General features: G+C 49.8%; 1 protein-coding gene across 1 annotated transcript in view; it reads right to left on the bottom strand.

Annotated features, from left to right (window-relative positions):
• The window catches only part of CARMIL2 (capping protein regulator and myosin 1 linker 2), a 123,521-nt gene extending 104,803 nt beyond the window's left edge, over nucleotides 1–18,718 (bottom strand). The window contains exons 1-5 of the mRNA XM_090062483.1: nucleotides 18,694–18,718; nucleotides 18,357–18,487; nucleotides 13,595–13,686; nucleotides 5,256–5,306; nucleotides 2,474–2,533 (exon numbers count right to left, since the gene is read on the bottom strand). Coding sequence (XP_089918609.1) covers nucleotides 2,474–2,533; nucleotides 5,256–5,306; nucleotides 13,595–13,686; nucleotides 18,357–18,396 — 243 coding nt within the window. The 5' untranslated portion in view covers nucleotides 18,397–18,487; nucleotides 18,694–18,718. The remainder of the gene's footprint in view (nucleotides 1–2,473; nucleotides 2,534–5,255; nucleotides 5,307–13,594; nucleotides 13,687–18,356; nucleotides 18,488–18,693) is intronic.
• Between the last annotated feature and the right edge of the window lie 293 nt (nucleotides 18,719–19,011).

Genomic DNA, 19,011 nt, shown 5'->3' on the forward strand with positions numbered 1-19,011 from the left:
CGTAAAGGCTTGTATTTGACTAAAGCCGATCTTCCAGCTTACATAACATATTTCAATCCACCTGAGCTCCTCCTCCCTGAATACCTTCATGAATAACAGGGCTTTTCATATCATCCCTAGCAATTTTTCTTTAATTCAACCTTTGACTCTTGTAATAAATTTTCCCACTTGATATTCCACACACAATGCTCTAGCACAGGGGCGGGCAACCCCTGGCACCATGCCAAGCATGGCACGTGAGGCCATTTTCCTCAGCACGCGTGGGGGCTGGAGAGGCGGCAGCCAGCCCCGGCTCTGGGGAGCTGTTGCCAGCTGGGAGCCCAGGCTGCTCCCAGCAGACAGCGGGGATGCTGCAAGCCCTGCTGGGAGCAGCCTGGACTCCGTGGCTATCAGCAGCTACCCTGAGCCGGGGCCGGCTGCAGCCAAGAGGCTACAAACAGCTGCTGCCTCCCTGCTCCCAGCCCCAGCAGGCGCGGTACCAGCACCTGCTGCCTTCCCGGAGCCCGGGGCCGGGAGGGCAGCAGCTGTTTGTAGCCTCCTGACTGCAGCCGGCCCCGGCTTGGGGTAGCTGCTGATGGCCACAGAGCCTGGGCTGCTCCTGTGGCAGCCCTGCTGCAAGAAGCCCAAGCTCCATGGCTAGCAGCAGCTACCCAGAACCTGGGCCAGCTGCAAACATCTGCTGCCTCTGTCCCAGTCCTGGCCCCAGTTGCCTCCCAGCCCCAGCCCCGGCCCCAGGCTCCGGGGAGGCGGCACACTTGCAATGCTCCCCGCTGTGCTGGGGTTTTCGCCACTCTGGCCAAAAAAACGTTGCCTACCCCTGCTCTAGCACAATAAAAAAAAAAATCAGACTGTTTCCATAGCTTCAAACATCAGATACTGTATTTCAAGTTCTAGGCTATAGTTTTCAATGGCAAGAGAAATATAAGTTAGTCAATTAAGCAAATACATAAGAAATCCAGGTTAAGTTTGACCCAGTTCATACTCAGAATGGCATGTTCTATATCAGCATTTTTATGGGTCACCCTAACAGTTAGGTTTGCCATATACATAATCTTCTCCATAAGAGGATTTACAGAGTTTTAAATTCCCTTCTGCTAAATTTGGATGTGACTGTAAGCTAAGTGCAGTTTATCACCTTGCATTCACCAGGTCCCTGCAAAGCATGAATTATTACTGAAATATGAAAGAAAGCAATGGACTTGTCAAATTTTGTACTGCAGAGGTTCTCAAACTGTGGTCCATGTACCACCACTGGTCTGCAAGCTCCTTCAGGTGGTCTGCAGAAAGGTTGCGGAACAATAGAGAAGATCTGTACTTGTAAGGTAAGATTACCGATATTAAAATGAGTTGTGTGCTTTGATTTGTAGAACAAAAAAAAGTTGATTAAGTGGTCCGCTGAGACACTCGGCAATTTTCATGTGGTCCATGAAAAAAAAAGTTTGAGAACCACTGTTGTACTGTATTATCTTTCCTGCTAGAATGTTTACAACGATGTGATCTGCAACGTATGGTAGTGCATTTAATACGCTGGACTGAGAAGTACAACATGGAATTGCAGCATTTGTCAATCTGCATTTTGCTCTCCAATAGAAAATAATGTTAGGGGATCCAAACAAAGCCAATTCTGTGACTCAGACCTATCCTGTCATAGTGTGACTATGGGTGATTCTAGATTTATAGATCTTTCTCCTGGCTCCTGCTGGCAATATCCCTAGGATAATTCTAGTCTTTCCATAAGAGAATTTTGTTAGTTCACTGAGGAAAAGTAGTAAACAACTACTGTAGATTTTAAAGCTCAGTAGATATTGCCCACATTTTAAAATGGGGGGAACAGACCCAGGGATGTAACATGACTCTTCCCAGGTCACAGTGCAGGTCAGCAGCAGAGCTGGCAATAGTTTTATTGCATTTATTTTGACCGAATAAGGGAGCCTAGGGAGTCAAACATGTCGATATGACCCTGGCAGTACAGATCAGTTAAATAAGGCTCAGGGTTGGTACAGAAGACCCCAGTGGGCATTGTGCTGCTGTCTTTCCACTCAGCATGTGTGCAACATCTAGCACAGGACTCCTGACACCATATAAAATCATCATAAGTAAATAAGAGTCACACTGTCTCCCCAGGTTGATCTCAGCTCTGCTAAGGATCACTCATCTGCTAGTAGGGAGTTGGAATGAGCCTCCATTTTGTACCCAAAAGCTGGTCTAATCTCTCTCCTAATTCTTTGCTAAGCCTAGTAAAAAGTACTGCCAAACAAACCTTGCTTTCCCAATGCTGGGTGTTTGTACCACACATCCTAGAGGCATTCAGTTTCCCTCCAGGACCTCTCAACTCGCCAAGAGAGGGCATTGTGCACAGCTGACCAGGCTGTACCAGTGCACCTAGACAATGCCAGGGCCAAGGCCAGGCCTGCTCAGGAGCTCCAAGGCAGGCCCCTGAGGAGAAGAAGCTCTCTGCTGTGCTTGCACTCACCAGGCTAGGCTCACGGACTACAATCTCTCGCACCTCCAGGAAGCTGAAGCTGCTCCGCACCTGAAAAGACAGACTCAGTCACCAGCAGGCAACTTCCGCCTTATGCTGCCCACTTCCTGCCTCAGAGAGGCTGCATCCCACATCATACCATGGTGCCATCATCACCTGCAGCCCAAGTCCTGGCACCCAGGAGCAGGCAGCAGGGCTTGCTCTGGCTCGGAGAGCAGCAGAGACGGTGAATCCCTATGAACCCTGCTCCCAGTGTGCACAACTTGTCCTTCTTCCAGAAACCCTAACTCCAGCCCCCCCCCCCCAGTGCATACACTCAGCCTAAGCTGGCACCCCACAGCAGAGGCCCAGCCCCTTGCATCCACTGATGGACCCCCCTTGTCCAGCCTTCCTCAGCGTGAATTTTGCCCCTACCTCTCAGCCTCATTCTCCTGCCTCACAGCCCAGGTCTCCCCCACAAGCTTTATCCTGAGTCCATGCTCTATGCCAAAGGCAACTGCCACTTTTACAGCATTAAGAGTGCATTGAAGGCCCAGATCTGGTTCCCAGAGGACCTGAGCACTCGTCATTCCAGCTACAGGCAATGGGTCTGATGAGTGGTTGGCCAGGCCAGAAATACCAAAGTAGCAGGGTTGCAGCTCCAGCTTCACTCTTATGTGCCTGGCAATGTTTCACATGCATGTGCACACAGGTACTTGTGGGCATACCTATTCACACACGGGTATACACAAACATAAGCTCTCCTATCTGCTCGCAGATGCACAGTCTGCCCAAAGCCAGTTTGTGAATGACAGATTCTGCCAGCGATTCCTCCTTTATCTATTCCCCTTAGAAGTGGGGGGGGAACTGTCAGAGAAAGCAACTATGTCAGTGTCTCAGGCTGGGAGAGAAGATACTGCACAGCTCCATAGCTAGCATCCATTTCCTCACAAGAGAGAGGTATATCAGACAACGGTAGAACCACAGTCAGAATCACAAGGTTTCTGAACCATGAAGCCCCAAAGAGCTTTCATGATCTGCCTCAGCACCTATCCAGAAGCACTTCTCTCTTGACAAGACTGAACTGGGTTTATTTAGTTTGGAGAAAAGAAGACCGAGAGGGGGATTTGATAGCAGACTTTAACTACCTGAGGGGGGGTTCCAAAGAGGATGGAGCTGGACTCTTCTGAGTAGTGACAGAACAAGGAGCGATGATCTCAAGTTGCAGCAAGGGAGGTCTAGGTTGAATACTAGGAAAAACTCTCACTTAGGAGGGTGGTGAAGCACTGGAACAAGTTACCTAGAGAGCTGGTGGAATCTCCATCCTTGGAGGTTTTTTAAGGTCCAGCTTGACAAAGCCCTGAGAGGTTGTCCCTCCTGAGGTCCTTTCCAACCAAATTCCCTATGATTCTGTGAAGCAGCTTGGTGTCTATCTCACCCCAAAGCCTTATCTGAATCTAGGAATTAAGTAATCACCCAGTTCCCTGAGGAGCGTGAGGCAGCAGGTGTTTCCAGGGCCGGTCCAAGGGTAATTGGCGCCCTAGGCAAACTGTGTACCTTGGCACCCCACCACTTCCAATACAGAGGAAAATAAGAAGTCTAGAATTAACTTTTACATGTACTTATTTGATATTTAAAATGCACAATAAAACAATAAAAACTATTTTTTTTATTGATTGTTTCACACTTTTCATTAACCCTAACACAATTATAACAGGTGGCCAGGACTGTTATTTAGAATGATGTTCCTGTTATTTTGTTCTGCATATAATTTTGGCGCCCCCCAAATTTTGGTGCAGTAGACAACCGCCTAGTTCACCCTATGGTTGAACCAGTCCTGGGTGTTTCCAGAGCTTTCCTACACCATCTGACTCCACCCAAAATGCAGTGGTAGTTACTGTTTTTCTTAAGAGGGCTATAGGAGAAGAGGTGGCTGCCAGTACTCCTTCCCACTCCTTCTTCCCCTTCTCTCCTCCCCAGCTACACCACAGCAGCAGCTTGCCCCAGTCCGAATGACATTAATCATGTCCTGCCCTGCTGAGTGCTCTAGCTGGCATGCTCCAAGCCCAGAGCTATGTCAATGAAGACGCTCCAAAGGCATCTCCAAGAGTCAGGCACGGAAACCAAAGCATCAAGAGCAAACGCAGAGGGATGCCCCTTCATCACCAGAATTTTATCACCAGTATAATTCTGGGTTTGAAGCATGTGTAAGGTAGTGAGTGGGAAGGGGACAGCTCAGGGACAGCCTGGCCAAGATAAGTTATCACCCTGGCTCACACATATGCCTAAAATTGCTTGGGTGGGAAGCACTGGCTCAGTGCACCAGGAGTTGCTCATTAAATTTACCAGGATGTTGGGAAGTGCAAGAGGAAATGAAGTTCTGGGACAGAAAAGGTTCTACAGGGAAGGGCCAAGCTCAGGCTGATGTTCACTTTGCCTTGCTGTCACTTCAGCTGCTGTTAAAGCCAAATCCCAAGGAAGTCATGAGTCCAGGCTGTATATATGCACCAACTTTATGTATCCTAAGTGACTTCTCCCAACATTTTGGCCATATCAGTCTGGCAAGAGTAGGAGTGGACTGCATCTTGGAAAATTAATATCTAAATATCTTCCTCACTTTTCAAAAGGAGTTATCACCCCCATGCCTCCATAACCACCCCACAGGCTGTGCCCTAGAGATGGCTTTTCTTCTCTTTTGTTTTTCAAGTTTGGGAGAAGCATAACACTATTGCATGGGGAATAGCAAAACTTGCTTTTAGTGACAAATCCAGAATAATATAAAAAAAGCACTTACCCTGATTGGGAGTATTACTTGCAGCACATATGCCCTCCAGGGGGTCAGGACCTGCACAGAAGAGAAATCAGAATCACATCTGGGATCAAGAGGAAACATCCAGTCCATCTTCAGACTAACAGACAGGAGCTAGATTTAAGAACTGGTAACAGGGTCCATTATTAGCAGCAACTTTTTTAGTTGCTCCTAAATGTTACCTGACAGGCTGAAAAAAATGGCCAGGGGATGCATTTCTGCAGATAAGCAGATAAATATGTAATTAAACTATACTGCAGCTATACTATACTGCCCCTCCTCAAGCGCAGCACAGTGCAGAAACCCCAGATTGGAAATAATGGGTTCAGACTCATACTCATCAAATCACACAGCGTGTGCCAAATAGTTTTTTCTACATACAATCATCTATTGATTTTATCATCTAATCACTATTTTTGGTCTGTTGTGCCACTTTTGTATTTGCACATGAAACTGCAGTATCACGTTCCTGAAGGAACAGGGAAGCAGGTGATTAAACAGCAATTTTTGCCATTCTGCAACTCCAGGACACTGACAACACGAGACTGGGGATTGCAACAGGCTCCAGCTCTACTTACTATGGTGCTGGCATCCACATGGCCAGTTGGGTCCAGTGACCGAAGAATCTGGCTTTAAAGGAAGCCCAGAAGCAGAGCCGGGGGAGAAAAATGCGGAAGCCCCGGCAGAAGAGCTGGACACTCTCCCCGTGGTCAGAAGGGTCCTGGTGCATCTGTGCAGGGGCAGCACATACCCATCCTACCACAAGAGCATCTGGGGACTATCCGGACACATGCCATATAGCTGGCAGGAAGCCGGTCACTCTCCCCAGGGATAAGTTCCCCCCAAAAACCCAGACGGCCCCGGGACACTGAGGATTCAACCAAGTGCCACCCTGATTAACACAGCTGGTGAGACAAGTGGCCCAGACCCAACACCACTCTCTGGAATCTATAAAAGCCCTCGCAGGAATACGTAAGTCAACTGGGGTGGGGAAAGGGCAGCCCATTGGGCACGGCTGAAGCTTGCCAAGGGGAGAACCTGGCATAGGACACCCCTGGCACCGCACATCCCAGCTGAGTGTCTGCAGACACAGAGTGCCCTGGCAGGGGACTGGCAGAAATGTGAGCATTGTGCAGGCATGGAGGGACATGTCTTGAAGCATTACAGTACCTGAACAGGCAGAACCCAGACCAGAAAGCATGCCCAGCAAGGGGCATTGCTAACTTAAGAATCTGTGGAAGAAGGGTGCACCCAGCACAGAGACACCCACACACTAAAGGAAAGTGCTCAGCATCATTGTCTTGCCCCCACACCATCCAAGTTATTTTAGTTGAATTGTCATTATCTTTTAATTTTCACAAGCATACAGGACTGCAGCCAGAGTCCCTGCAGCCGTCATTGGTCCTTAACATAGGATAGAAGCCCATCATTGAAGCTGAGTACCATCCATGCTGATCCTAAACACCCAAGTGGAAAGGGGTGGGGCATAGGAGAGGAGAAGCCTCACAGAAGACATGCCAGCAGAGCTGCCCTGGGTCCTATGGGAACCACTAAGAGCCACCTCTGTAGGTAAAACCCAGTAAAACAACGAGTCGTGGCAGTAAAATAGACCCAGGTGCAATGTAGTCCAGGAAGTGGGGCACACCCACCAGCTGATATGGTGGTCATGAGCCCGTCACACTAATGCAAGTGCCAGGAAAACAAGGTGAATGGTAGTTACCAACAACCATGAATCACGGACCAACTGACCACGGACAAGATGGGGGCCATGGAGCCAGATGAGACCTGGCAGCAGATACAGGAGATGATCCTGCAGCTGTTACAGGAGCTCATGAAGGCAAAGTCCTGGGAGATGGAGGCCCATGGAGCCTTGTTCTCCCAGCAGCTAGCCAGGGACACTTGGCAGAGCAGCTAGCCAGGGCCCAAGTGGCTGAAGGTGAGGGTTTCCATATGCTCAGGATGGTCAAAAAGGATGACCCTGAAGCCTGCCTAGAATCATTTGAATGCCTGGCCACAGCAGCAGGCCAGGATATGGACTGGTGCGTCACTTGATGGGGCCACTTCTAATGGGCCTGGCCCAAACCACATACCGCACGCTCTCGAACACAGAGGCCTTGGACTATCAAACTGTCAAAGACACCATACTGTACCAACCAGAGATATCCCCAGAGCATTACAGGAAACAGTTCTGAGGCAAACAGATCAAAAAACATTGGCAGCCCTGGCTGTTGGCACAAATGTTGGGGTGAGGTGGCTGAAGCCTGCTGAGAGGATGCCCAAGTCCGAGGATGCACTCTTATACCCGTGATGGACACTGGATGAGCACTAGGGCTGTGTGAGGCTTCGGACAGAGCTTTGGAACTGGAGAAGTTTCAGACACTTCGGGGTCTGAAGCAGCATGCCCAGGTCAAAGCACTGGCCTTGTTAGGCTTCCCAAAGCAGTTTGGAGCTTCCGAAGCGCTTTGGAGCCACCTCAGAGATGTGGCCATAGGGTATAATGGGGAAAGAATAAAATATGTATAACTTTATTGTTTTTTGTCCTATTTGGATTACATTTTCAGGGGTGGTAGACAATGGTTTGGGGGGAACTGCACCCCAAATTCTTGAAAGTAAAACTCATGTCACATCTAGGTGTTACAACATAGGGGGGTGAAAACTTTAGGGGTGGTAGCCTATGCTGAGGCCACAAAGCCTGCCAAGTTTCAAAAAGGTCAGTGCGAGGGTTTGGGGGAAATTGCACCTCAAGCTGTGGACAACCAAAACTTGTGCCATGGGTGACACTGTGTGTTTTAAGGCGCAGCGGGGTGAAAGCTGCAGGGGTGGAGCCCCTGTTGCAGCCACAAAGCCTGCCAGCTCTTGAGGAGATTGGTGCAGGGGGTTCTGGGGCCCTGCACCCCTAGCTGCTGACAGGCAAAATTTACGCCATGGGTGCTTGTAGGACTGACCGTGTCTGTCGTGGGGCATGGGAGACACTAGTGCAGGCCTGACTGCTAAGCTACTGTGTTACCAGTTACCAATCAATCATGATTCACTCAGGGACCAGCTCAATACAGGACCTAACTAATGTAGCCAGTTAATTGCCATCAATTAGCACCTACAAAACCAGACTAAGGAGAGGAAAGAATCAATACAATCAACTGCCCCAGGACAGACACCGTCAGTCCCACAATCATCTGTGGCATGAGTTTTGTCCGTCAGCAGCTAACGGTGCAGGGCTCCAGAACCCCCTTGCTCCTTGACAGCTGGTAGGTGTTGTGGCCATAGCAGGGGCCACCATCCCTGCAGCTTTCACCCCGCTGCGCCTTAACACACACAGGGTCACCCATGTCATGAGTTTTGCTTGTCCGCAGCTTGAAGGGCAGTTCCCCCCAAACTCCTGCACCAATCTTCTTGAAATTTGGCAAGCTTTGTGGCCTCAGTAAGAGCTACCACTCCTGCAGTTTTGACCCCCCTGTGGTGTAACACATAGACATGACAGGAGTTTTGCTTTCAAGAATTTAAGGTACAGTTCCTCCAAAACCCCTGCACTGATCTCCTTGAAACTTGATAAGTTTCATGCTGTCAGCAGAGGCTACCATCCTGGCAAGTTTAATCCAAATCAGACAAAAAACAACAAAGTTATAGATATTTCATTGATTCCCCCATTATACCCTATGGCCGGATCTCCGAGGCAGCTCCGAAGCTTCGGAACCGCTTTGGCCAGATTGAGACGGAAACCCAGTCTCGAGCTCTGAATCAGATCACTGCCATCTGAAGTGGCTGGATCCAAAGCCAGATCAGATCACTGCCAATTCGCACAGGCCTAATGAGCACAGACCCTAGTCCATGCAACTGCCTTACCCACACAGGCCAGCACTCCAGCCACAGGCAAAACACTGGTCTGCATGCACAGCAGACAACAGACTTATGAGCAACACCAACTGCCAGTGACCGTCCCGGGTAGGACTTAGGGAATGACCATCGGAATCTCATGTGACCACCCTGCCCCATTCCACTCGGCCATGACTGGCCATACCTAGCATAGGTACTGCAGACCACCCTCACAAGGACTACTGAGGACAAAGACACAGGAATAGTAAACATGTTAACTGGAGAGGACATAGAGGGCCCACCCCTGGAGGATGTGGGGGACCCCCCTGACCTGGAGGATGTCATTGGTTCCTGACCATTTCAGGTGGACCAGCTTAACAACCCCGCATTCTGGCATGCCTGTGATTAAGGTTTAGTGCTCTGTAATGATGAGTTGCTACACCAAACCCAGGCCACCCAAGTCCCACGTTTTAAGGTAAGAAATGACCTCTTGTATTGTATTGCTAAAGGGAAAGGGCCAAAACAGAAGATAGACTAGTTGCTGGTGCCACAATGGTACAGGGCCCTCCTAGTCAGGTTGGCCCAAGATGGGTCCATGGGCAGCCACCTGGCCAGGGATAAAACAGGCCCACCTGTTGCCGCAGTTCCTTTGGCCAGGGGTCTATAAGGAGGTCAAGCGCTACTATCAAATGTGCCTAGTATGCCAGGTGTCCACAACTGATACACCCACTGTACCTCCCACGGTCCCCATGCCCATTGTGGAATCCATTTAAGCCATTTAAGCAGATCACTATGGATATCATGGGTCCCTTCCTGAAGAGCAGTATGGTTTAATCAGTATGTCCTGGTAATAATGGCCTATGCCAGCCATTTCCCAGAAGCCATACCACTCCACTCAATGACGATCCCAAAGATCACAGGTGAGCTGCTTAAATGGATAGCAAGGGTGGGAATACCTAAAGAAATTCTGACCAAGGCACAAATTTTATGGCTAAGGTAACGAGGGGACTCTGCAAGGTTCTCCAAGTGAAGTGCCTCAAAATGTCAGTTTATCATCCCCAGACTGACAGGTTGGTCTAGCAGTTCAACTGCACCTTAAAGCTGATGTTAAGGAAACGTATACAGGGGGACCCCAAGAAGTGGGACGAAAGGCTGGTAGCCTTGATGTTTACTATCCAAGATGCCTCCCAAATCTCCTTGGGGTTTTCACCTTTTGAGCTTACTTATGGGTATCAGGCACGGGGCCTGCTCAATATAGTACAGGAGTACTAGGAGCAGCAGGGTCAAACTATCTGTGCACCAGAGTCCCATCTTGTATACTCCAGATTTTAACTAACCCTTTGTTTTACAGACTGATGCCTCAGGAACTGCAGTGGAAGCAGTCTTAACACAGGGAAAAGAATCTGAGCAGCAACCAATAGCCTATGCTAGTTGTAAGTTGCTCCTTCATGAATGCTGGTACTCCACTATTGAGTGGGAATGTCTGGCCATAAAATGGGCAATGGAGCTATTCTGGTATTATTTGTTGGGTTGGCCCGTCACATTGGTAAAAATACTAAGCAGAAACTGACAATGCCTGGATCATGCGGTGGGCATTAGCTCTGCAACCCTTTTACTTCACAGTACACCACCAGCCTGGAAAGAAGCATGTGGTGGTGGGTTTCCTTTCCTGCTGACATGAAGACAGGGAAGTACTGAGCATTCATGTACATCCAAGTCACGACCTCGAGTCTAGAGGAGACCAATTGGTCAGAGGCAGCCTAGGCATCAATCAGGCAGGGAGTATGTGACAGGCACCATCCCTACTCACCACAGTGCCAGCATTGACATGGCTGGGGCTGGTCTGCAAGTGAGCTGGCGGCCAGCACCACATAACTGGAAGGAGCTCCAACAATTGGTCCAGTGCCCGAAGGCTTTGGGCTTAAAGGAAATCCAGAAACAGAGCCAGGGGAGAAACATGTGGAAGCACCAGCAGTGGAGCTGGATGCTTTCCCTGTAGCCAGAAGGGACCCAGAGCATCTTTGCTGGGCCAGCATGTCCAGAGGGGCAGCATGTGCCCGTCCCACCACCAGTGTCCAGGGAGGATCCAGACACAAGCCATATAGCCAGCAGGAAGCTGGTCGCTCTCCCCAAAGCTAAGTTCCCTGAACAAAACCTGGAAGCTTGGATCACCTGGGGGCACAGTGGATTAATCAGGTGTCAGCCTGATTGTCACAGCTGGCGGACCAAGTGGCTCAAACCCAACACCGCTCTCCAGCACCTGCAATGACCCCTGCAGGACAAAGTGCAGGTCAACTGGAGCAGGGAGCGGGTGGCCCAGTGGGCACTGTCAGAGCCTGCCAATGGGAGAACCCAGCACAGGACCCCGCTGGCACCATACATCCTGGCTTAGTGTCCATGGACCCAGAGCATCCCAGCAGGGGACTGGTGGAACTGTGAGCATTGTGCAGGTGTGGAAGGATGCATCCTGCAGCATTACAGTACCTGGCCAGGCAGAACCCAGAACAGTGGTGGCTGATCAAAAGTGGGAACTCAGGTGCTGCCCCACCAGTTTCAAAACAACACAATCAATCATGTCATGATTATGCAGGCTGGTCCAGTCCACTACACATATGCACAGTAAGGCACCTTAGGGCAATCTCCTTACCGCCCTAATGGTGCATGTGCAGTGGAAACACTTGACCAGTTTGAATAAACGAATTAGCTACTTGTTTAAGCAGGCAGTGTGGTGCCTGTACTGATGCCCCAGCCTGGGGAAAGAGCTGTTGGGAAGAAGGCGGAAGATAGGGGGCGCTATGTGTAGAGACATGCACTGGCCCCAGGCAGCCTGCAGAGCAACTCCAGCAAGGAAGTTCAAAGGGAGAAGGGGATTGAGGCCCCTGTAGGGAGGGAGCTGGGCGGGGTTGGGCTTGGGGCTGGGGCCACAGTGTGCGGCTGCAGGGCCCCAGCAGGGAGCAAGACAGGGCCATGTGTGGCTTGTCCAGGGGAGGGGGAGAGCCGTCTCCTTGCTGCTGCGTGCACCACAGGGGAGCTGGGGGAGATTTCCCCCCTTTGGCCCCCACACACCAGCCCCAGGATGGCCCACCTGGCTCTGATTGCCCCACAACCTGGCTGGCTGGGGATCCATTCATAGTGAATGGGGCATCAGCCAGGCCTGGACATGGGACAATCAGAGCCTGGCAGCTCCTCCAGGGACATGCTGGGCAGCCAAGGGGGCCCTGTGGGCCCCCAGTCTTTGCATGAGGCACAGGTGGGCTGTAGCTGTGAGCTGTGTTCTGCCTGCTCTATGCCTTGCTGCTGCCTTTGAAAGTGGCATGGCGCCACATCATGTGCCTCGCTGCCCAGCCTGCCCAGTGGCAGGACTCGCATGGGACCACACTGCTTTCAAAGGCAGCAGTGAGGCATGGAGCAGGCAGAGCGCAGCTTGCAGCTGTAGCCTGTCCATGCACCCTACAAAGAGTGAGAGGCCACAGGCCCCCCTTGGCTGCCCGGTGCCATGCCCCTGGAGAAGACATTGGGCTCTTCCCAGGGACAATGTGGGATGGGCACAGGGGTCCCACAGGCTCCATCCCCTCTGGCCCAGCAGCGCAGCCGAGGCTGGCCCCCTTCTGGGCCACCCCAGGTGGTGTGGGGCTGGGGCCAGGGCCAGGTGGAAAATTTACAAGGGCCACCAGAGCCGGGCAATTACTCTGGACGCAGGGGGAGGGATGGGTGCAGTGGACCCTGGCCCCAGCTGTGCTCCAATCCCTGCCTGGTCCCAGCTTCATTCCCTCCCATGGCCCTTCTCCCTCCCACTCCCTCCACAGACTTTCCTGCAGGGGGGTGTGCATGCATGTATGTGCACATGTGTTCAGCCCCACCATCTCCCCCACAATTTTTTTTCCTCCTTCCACCAATGCCACCTGCCCCATCCATCTCCGAGTTCACCAGCTGTTCCTAACCTGGACCAGAAAGCATGCCCAGAAAGGGGCATTGCTAACTTAAGAATCTATGGGAGAAGGGTGCATTGGGCACCAAGACCCCCACACACTGAAGGAAAGTGCTCAGTGTGGGAGCTTTGTTGCTCTGCCCACCACTCCATCCAATCTATTTTAGTTGAATTGTCATTATTTTGTTATTTTTGCAAGCATACAGAACTGCAGCCAGACCCCCTGCACCCATCCTCATCACTGGGCCTTAGTGCAGGAGAAGAGAGCCCTGTCACTGAACCTGAGTGTCATCCAGCCAATACTAAACACTGCAATGGAAAGGGATGGGGTGCAGAGGAGGAGAAGCCCCACAGAAGACATGCCAGCAGAGTTGCCCTAGATCCTATGGAAACCACTGAGTGCCATCTCCGTGGGTAAAACCCAGTATAACAATAAGCCATGGTGGGAGAATAAACCCAGGTGTGATGTAGCCCATGAGGCAGGGCATGCCCATCAGCTGGTATAGTGTTCATGAGCCTGGCACAGGGATCATGGATTTGGTTACTGGAAGCAGTGAGATGAAGTACCAGAGTTGCCAGCACGTACCAAGGTGTAGTCTTCATACTTGGATTTGATCTGCAGCTGTACACTCTTGACCAGGACACATTCCTTTGTCCCCAGGAAGGCTGTGATGCTTTCTGAAAAGACCAACACCCGAAACAAGTGAGACAGTAGGAGCAGGGAGGTTCCTCAAATCCATTCAGAGACCTGTGAGATCTGAGCACCTGTGGAAGGGCTGGGAGAGTGAGAGGGGGGCAGCTTGTGCAGAGCCCCTCCATGCAGTATGGGGCAGTGGGAGGCAGCAGAGATTGTACCCTGCCTGGCAGCACTCACTGAGTTGGGGCTTTTTTTTTTAAAAAACAAGTGCCAGGAGCTGGGGCAGTCATTGCCAGGCTGGGAGAGGGGCAAGGGATGGGCCTGGCCTGGCTGATTTGGTGATTTGGCAGCATTTAATTGGGACAGTGATTTGAATCACCAAATTGAATCACTATCCCCTGAATCAGCTGAATCTGAAGCAAATAGTAGCCTCTTTGCACAGGCCTAATTATTGGCCAGACATAATCATTAGACGGGATAATGATGGCATAGTTGGGAGACCTCCAGGAAGTCTTCAGGGGAATTGTCCTAACAATGGACAGATGAGAGGACCACCTCCTTTTACTGGCTGTCTCTTATCATATTTTACTTTATACCACATACGCTTTTTCCCAAAATCAGTGGTCCAAAATTAGGTTTCATGTCTTAAGCAGGGAACCTGATTTTCTTTGCTAAAACAGAATCAGGGAAGAATAACAGCTGGAAGACACTGGGTGCATCTACATGTGCACTTTAGCGGGGGAGGGGGGGGCGGAGTAGACTAATTAGCTCCCCAGTAAAGTATCACCATCTATGCATGTGCCGGTATTAGGGTGCAGTAAAATAGCTAACTCTGTCATAAGACAGTATTGTCAGGGACAGTACTATTTTACAGCAGAGTACTTACATGCACTGAAATGCATGTGTAGACAGTGATAGGGGCTAGTTGGGGGGCTAAAGTGTGGGGGCAGCCTCAGCCAGCCCCTCCACTGCCCAACACAACCACCCAGAGCACAGGGCTGACCCCTGCCAGACCTCCTGCCAGCCCAGGGCTGCTCCACCTCAACTCAAAGTACTACGGTCCCGGGCACATGTGTAGATGCTGCATCTGGGAGTAGTTGACTCCGGCATGAATTGTGCCGGAGTTTATTACTCTGCCTTAACTGCACATGTAGATGTACCCACTGTGTTCTAATGGCTGCTAATTCTCTCTGACAAGCAGAAGGGGAGAAATCCTGTGTTAATCCTCACACAGCTGCTATTGGCTGAGCTCTGTAGCTCATGCCTGAAGCAGCAACTGAGCTGCCACAGGACAAGTGAGCTGCTGTGTACAGTCTGTTGTACCTTGATGAGTCTTGTGGTGTAAAAACACCACACTTTATTATTTACAATGACTTATATAAAGAATTATTTATAGAAGGAGCATCAAACTTGTCTGGCCCTGGGAGCTGGATGAATGGCATGGGGCCAACCCGCAGGCCGGACGGGGCCCACAACCCAACTCCATCCCCATGCCAGATCCAGCGCCCGCAATGCCCACTCTGAGATCCACACTGTATGTGGTGTCCACTCCAACTGGTCTGTAACCCATGCTGCATGAGGGGCCAAGGCGTTGGTCCAGGACTGCACCAAGTGTGGCATGCATCCTGGACTGGCTGGGAGGAGTACCACCTGTAGCACAGATCCCAGACCAACCGGAGCAGGCGCCCCATGCAGCACAGTCTTGGACCAGCTGGGGCAGGTGCAGGTCTTGGACCTAGCACCACATGCAGCATATCCTGAACCCTGTGTGCAGTGCCCATCAGGTGAGCCCCATGTGGGTCAGGTTATACTCAGGGGCAGCACTGAGGGCTGAATGATAGGGTTCTGTGGGCTGGATGTGGCCTGCAGGACTTCCCTTGTTTTATAGGAAAGAAGTAGCAGTCTTGCTACTGCCCCTGCAAAGCTCTGGGCCTCAGTTTTGTTGCTGTTCTGCCACACAAGGAATTTTTGGCTGCCTCATTCAGACAATCACCTGGCAAGACCACACTTCCTGAACTCTGTGTTTCCAGGAGGATTCATTTTACATCACAGTGACCCAAAAACAAGGTATGTATCTTATTTGAGGAGGTGTGATAGGAGAGAAACTCTCTCTAAACACCAATGGCTTTCTGATCGCATACCCATTTCTTGTTTTCAAAACAAAGCAGATCTTAGGCTCTTTCATAGTGCTAGAATGCCTGAAGAAGGTATTTGTGCCCAAAAGCTTGCAAAGAACTTTCTTCCAACTATTTAGTTGGTCTAATGAAAGAGATCACATCTACCCAAAAAACCTTGCCTGCTGTAAAAAAAAAATATCTTTAGCTCCCAAAACCTCTTCTCTCTTGCTGTCACCTTTCAGCTTTACATGCTCTCCTCAAGCAGAGTTTTTCCCTTTCAAATTAGGGTTGAACTGGCTGACATGCTCAGATATGGTAACTGAGTAGCTCTGGCTCTTTGATGTCTCTTTGTTTGGATTCTTTCCATTTGCACAATTGCTTTCACTTTCTCTGAGCCAGGTAAACACCTGTCCCAAGTGCGTGTTCTTTGTAATGAATCTCATGCAGACCACCCAGGAGCCTTTCTTGTTCCATGTAAGTCTCTTCCCCTTGCCACACTGCAGGGCACTATGCATCCTGGGATTGCCAATTGTTTTTTCCCCAGATCATTTAGATCATCACAGATGACTTCTGCTTCATCTAGATTCATAGATTAGACACATGATGTTTTGGCAGACAGGCACAGACACAGCTCTACAGGGAAAACTCTGGAACATATGTCTGCTAAAAGAGAAGTTAGAAGCTCAGCAGTTGGCACTTCCTGCATCAAGTTTGGCCTCCCAAGGCTCCTGCACAGATGTCTTCCACAACTGTGTGGTTGCACTCACGTGCAATTTGTGAGCATACTGTTAACAGTGTCAGTTGGGCTCCTAGCTTAAAGGCACTCAATTTTACTGTCTGGTCACTATCTGCTGCTTTTTCTTTCTCTTGCACTGCTAGCTGTTGCTTATACATTTGACGTCCTGTGTCACTATTTCAAGCTCTCCTACATAGAATCCCTACTCATGCAGATGCTCTACTCCATGTGGCTTTTCCACATGGGCTCATCAAGTGACTCCTCTCTCTCAAACAAGCTTAGTTTTTCATTTTGACATTGAGCAGTCATTAATTTTTCTGTACTCTCTAACCATATTACATCATATTTGATTTTGTTATCTATTATTCAGTTGGTTGTTGTTTGTATGTTTTTAACATCAGACAGTGATTTGATACAAATGCTTACTTTGAATATTTAGCAAGAAGGATCCCAACACAGAACCCATTTTTCCTTTTTCATCAGAGCTTTGTCCTTCAGCCAGATTGTATTTTGCTTCCATATTCCTTTCAGTTGAAAACAGTAAACTTGCAGAGCAGTTGTTTTTATATGATACTACTTGTATCAGATACATCAATATGTTGCACAATTGCATTGATAGATTAAAAAATGTGTGCTAACAATTCTTACCATCATCTGCCTTTTCTCTCCTGTCCTCCACTTTGCTGAGTGTTTTCATTAGCTACAATTCAATTGTCATTCCAAAAAAATAGTTTTGACCAGTCTTGCAAAAAAACCTATAGATAATTGCAATGTCAAGTCAATTTCCTGCTATGACTTGGCTATCAGTTACACCACGAGTGATACAATTAGTTCACTGCTAACTGTTTGAATTCACTAGCTTGATTTCATTTGACTGGAACAGAATAGTCTCACCTGGGTTTTCTGCATACAGATCAAAATATCCCTGAAATTTGTGAATGGTTTTGTTTAGCAGTCTGCAGTCCCTTTCTGTTCCCATTGGAAGATTTCTCAGACCTCCAAGGCCTGGCAAATGTAGTAGTGGGTAGGGAATCTCACCCTCTCTAGTTTCTCTTCAGCACCACCTGCTTCCAGGACAATTTGGGAAAGCTGCCACTGTGCTGGTTGCCATGTTGACCAATACCATCGAGAAATTAAACCAGGGAGAGGGAGAGCTGAAAACCCCTATTGGGTCTACAGACCAGATTAAAGCAGATGGATGTGCTAACCAGGTCCCAAGGACTTGGTGTATCCCCCACTTTTTCCCCCCACCGCTTTCACCATAAAAAAGTAGGGCCCCCATGAATGTCTAAAACATTCTATGAGGTTTTGGAAGAGGCCAGATGCAATGCTCCTAGTCATTGTGCTGCAGGCAAGCAGAAATGCCATCTAGTTAAAGGAAGGGCTTTGTTTTGCTTGGCCAGTTACTGCTAAAGTGGCTATGCTGGAGCCTGAGGGGCTCTGGGAGGATCATCCCTTCTGAGTGCCCACTTGGGACTCCCAGAGCCTTGTTTTCTGAGGTACCAAAACCTGCACACATTGTTAGAGCCACTGGGAGCTATGGATATACAAAACTTCTGAAAATCAGGCTTCAAGATGAGTATCCGCAGTTATGGGACACTTTGGGCCTAATCCATTTTTCCAAGCTCATTGGCAAATCAATATCACAGCTAACAAAGAGCTCAGGAGTACTGAATCCCAGTCGCCTGATGCAGTTCCAAGAACCTTAGCAACTGGAGATGCAGAAGAAATGACCCAGTTCCCATGTGATCATCCCTAACAATAAAGCAGGCAGCGAAAGCAAAGCCATGGGCCATCATCTCAGCATTTTCTGCATGGCCTCTGCATCTGGCACAGCACAGAGAAGGTTGTTGCTTACCTTGCACCTCACTTGGGATCGCTCCCAGGGAGACAGCCATCTCTGGGGCCTGCTGGAGCCTAGCCCAGATTGGAGCAGACAACTACCCAAGCAGCATCCATCTACACAGCCTCCACTCAGAATGAAACGCCCTGCTCAGAGGAAGCAATAAGGTTACTTGCCAACCAACAGAGTCTCTGCTCTGCATCTCCTCCCTCCCCCTCCTACCTCAAGGTGCCTCTTCCTCCCGTCAGGCAAGATTTACTGAGCACACAGAGGCAGTGAAGTGAAACTGACAACACCAGCCACCCACACAGACATGGTGGAGCCATGAGCATCTGCACTGACACAAGTTTACCTGACAGGATGGTGCCATGCAAAAGAGCCAGGTGACAGATGAGACCAGCCTGTGAGGACAAATTCAGCAGAAAAGGCAGAGTAGTGCTCTGATCAAATGGGGAACTGGTTATTTCCTTTCATTGTGATCTCACTTATAGTTTCCTCTTCCCAACTGCTGCTCTCGGCCTGAGCTCCCATTCCACATGCAGAGATCTGTGACTGCACCAACAATCTCAACCACTGTCCACAAGCTACTCCACTCCTGGAAACCCCTGCAGATCCACTGGTGCCCCTCAACCCAACTCTCAGTCCCCTGCTACCCCAACCTTGGGCTCTC

The sequence above is a fragment of the Crocodylus siamensis genome, chromosome 9 (genome assembly GCF_052110815.1).
Source record: "Crocodylus siamensis isolate JL-2025a chromosome 9, ASM5211081v1, whole genome shotgun sequence".
NCBI lineage: Eukaryota > Metazoa > Chordata > Crocodylia > Crocodylidae > Crocodylus > Crocodylus siamensis.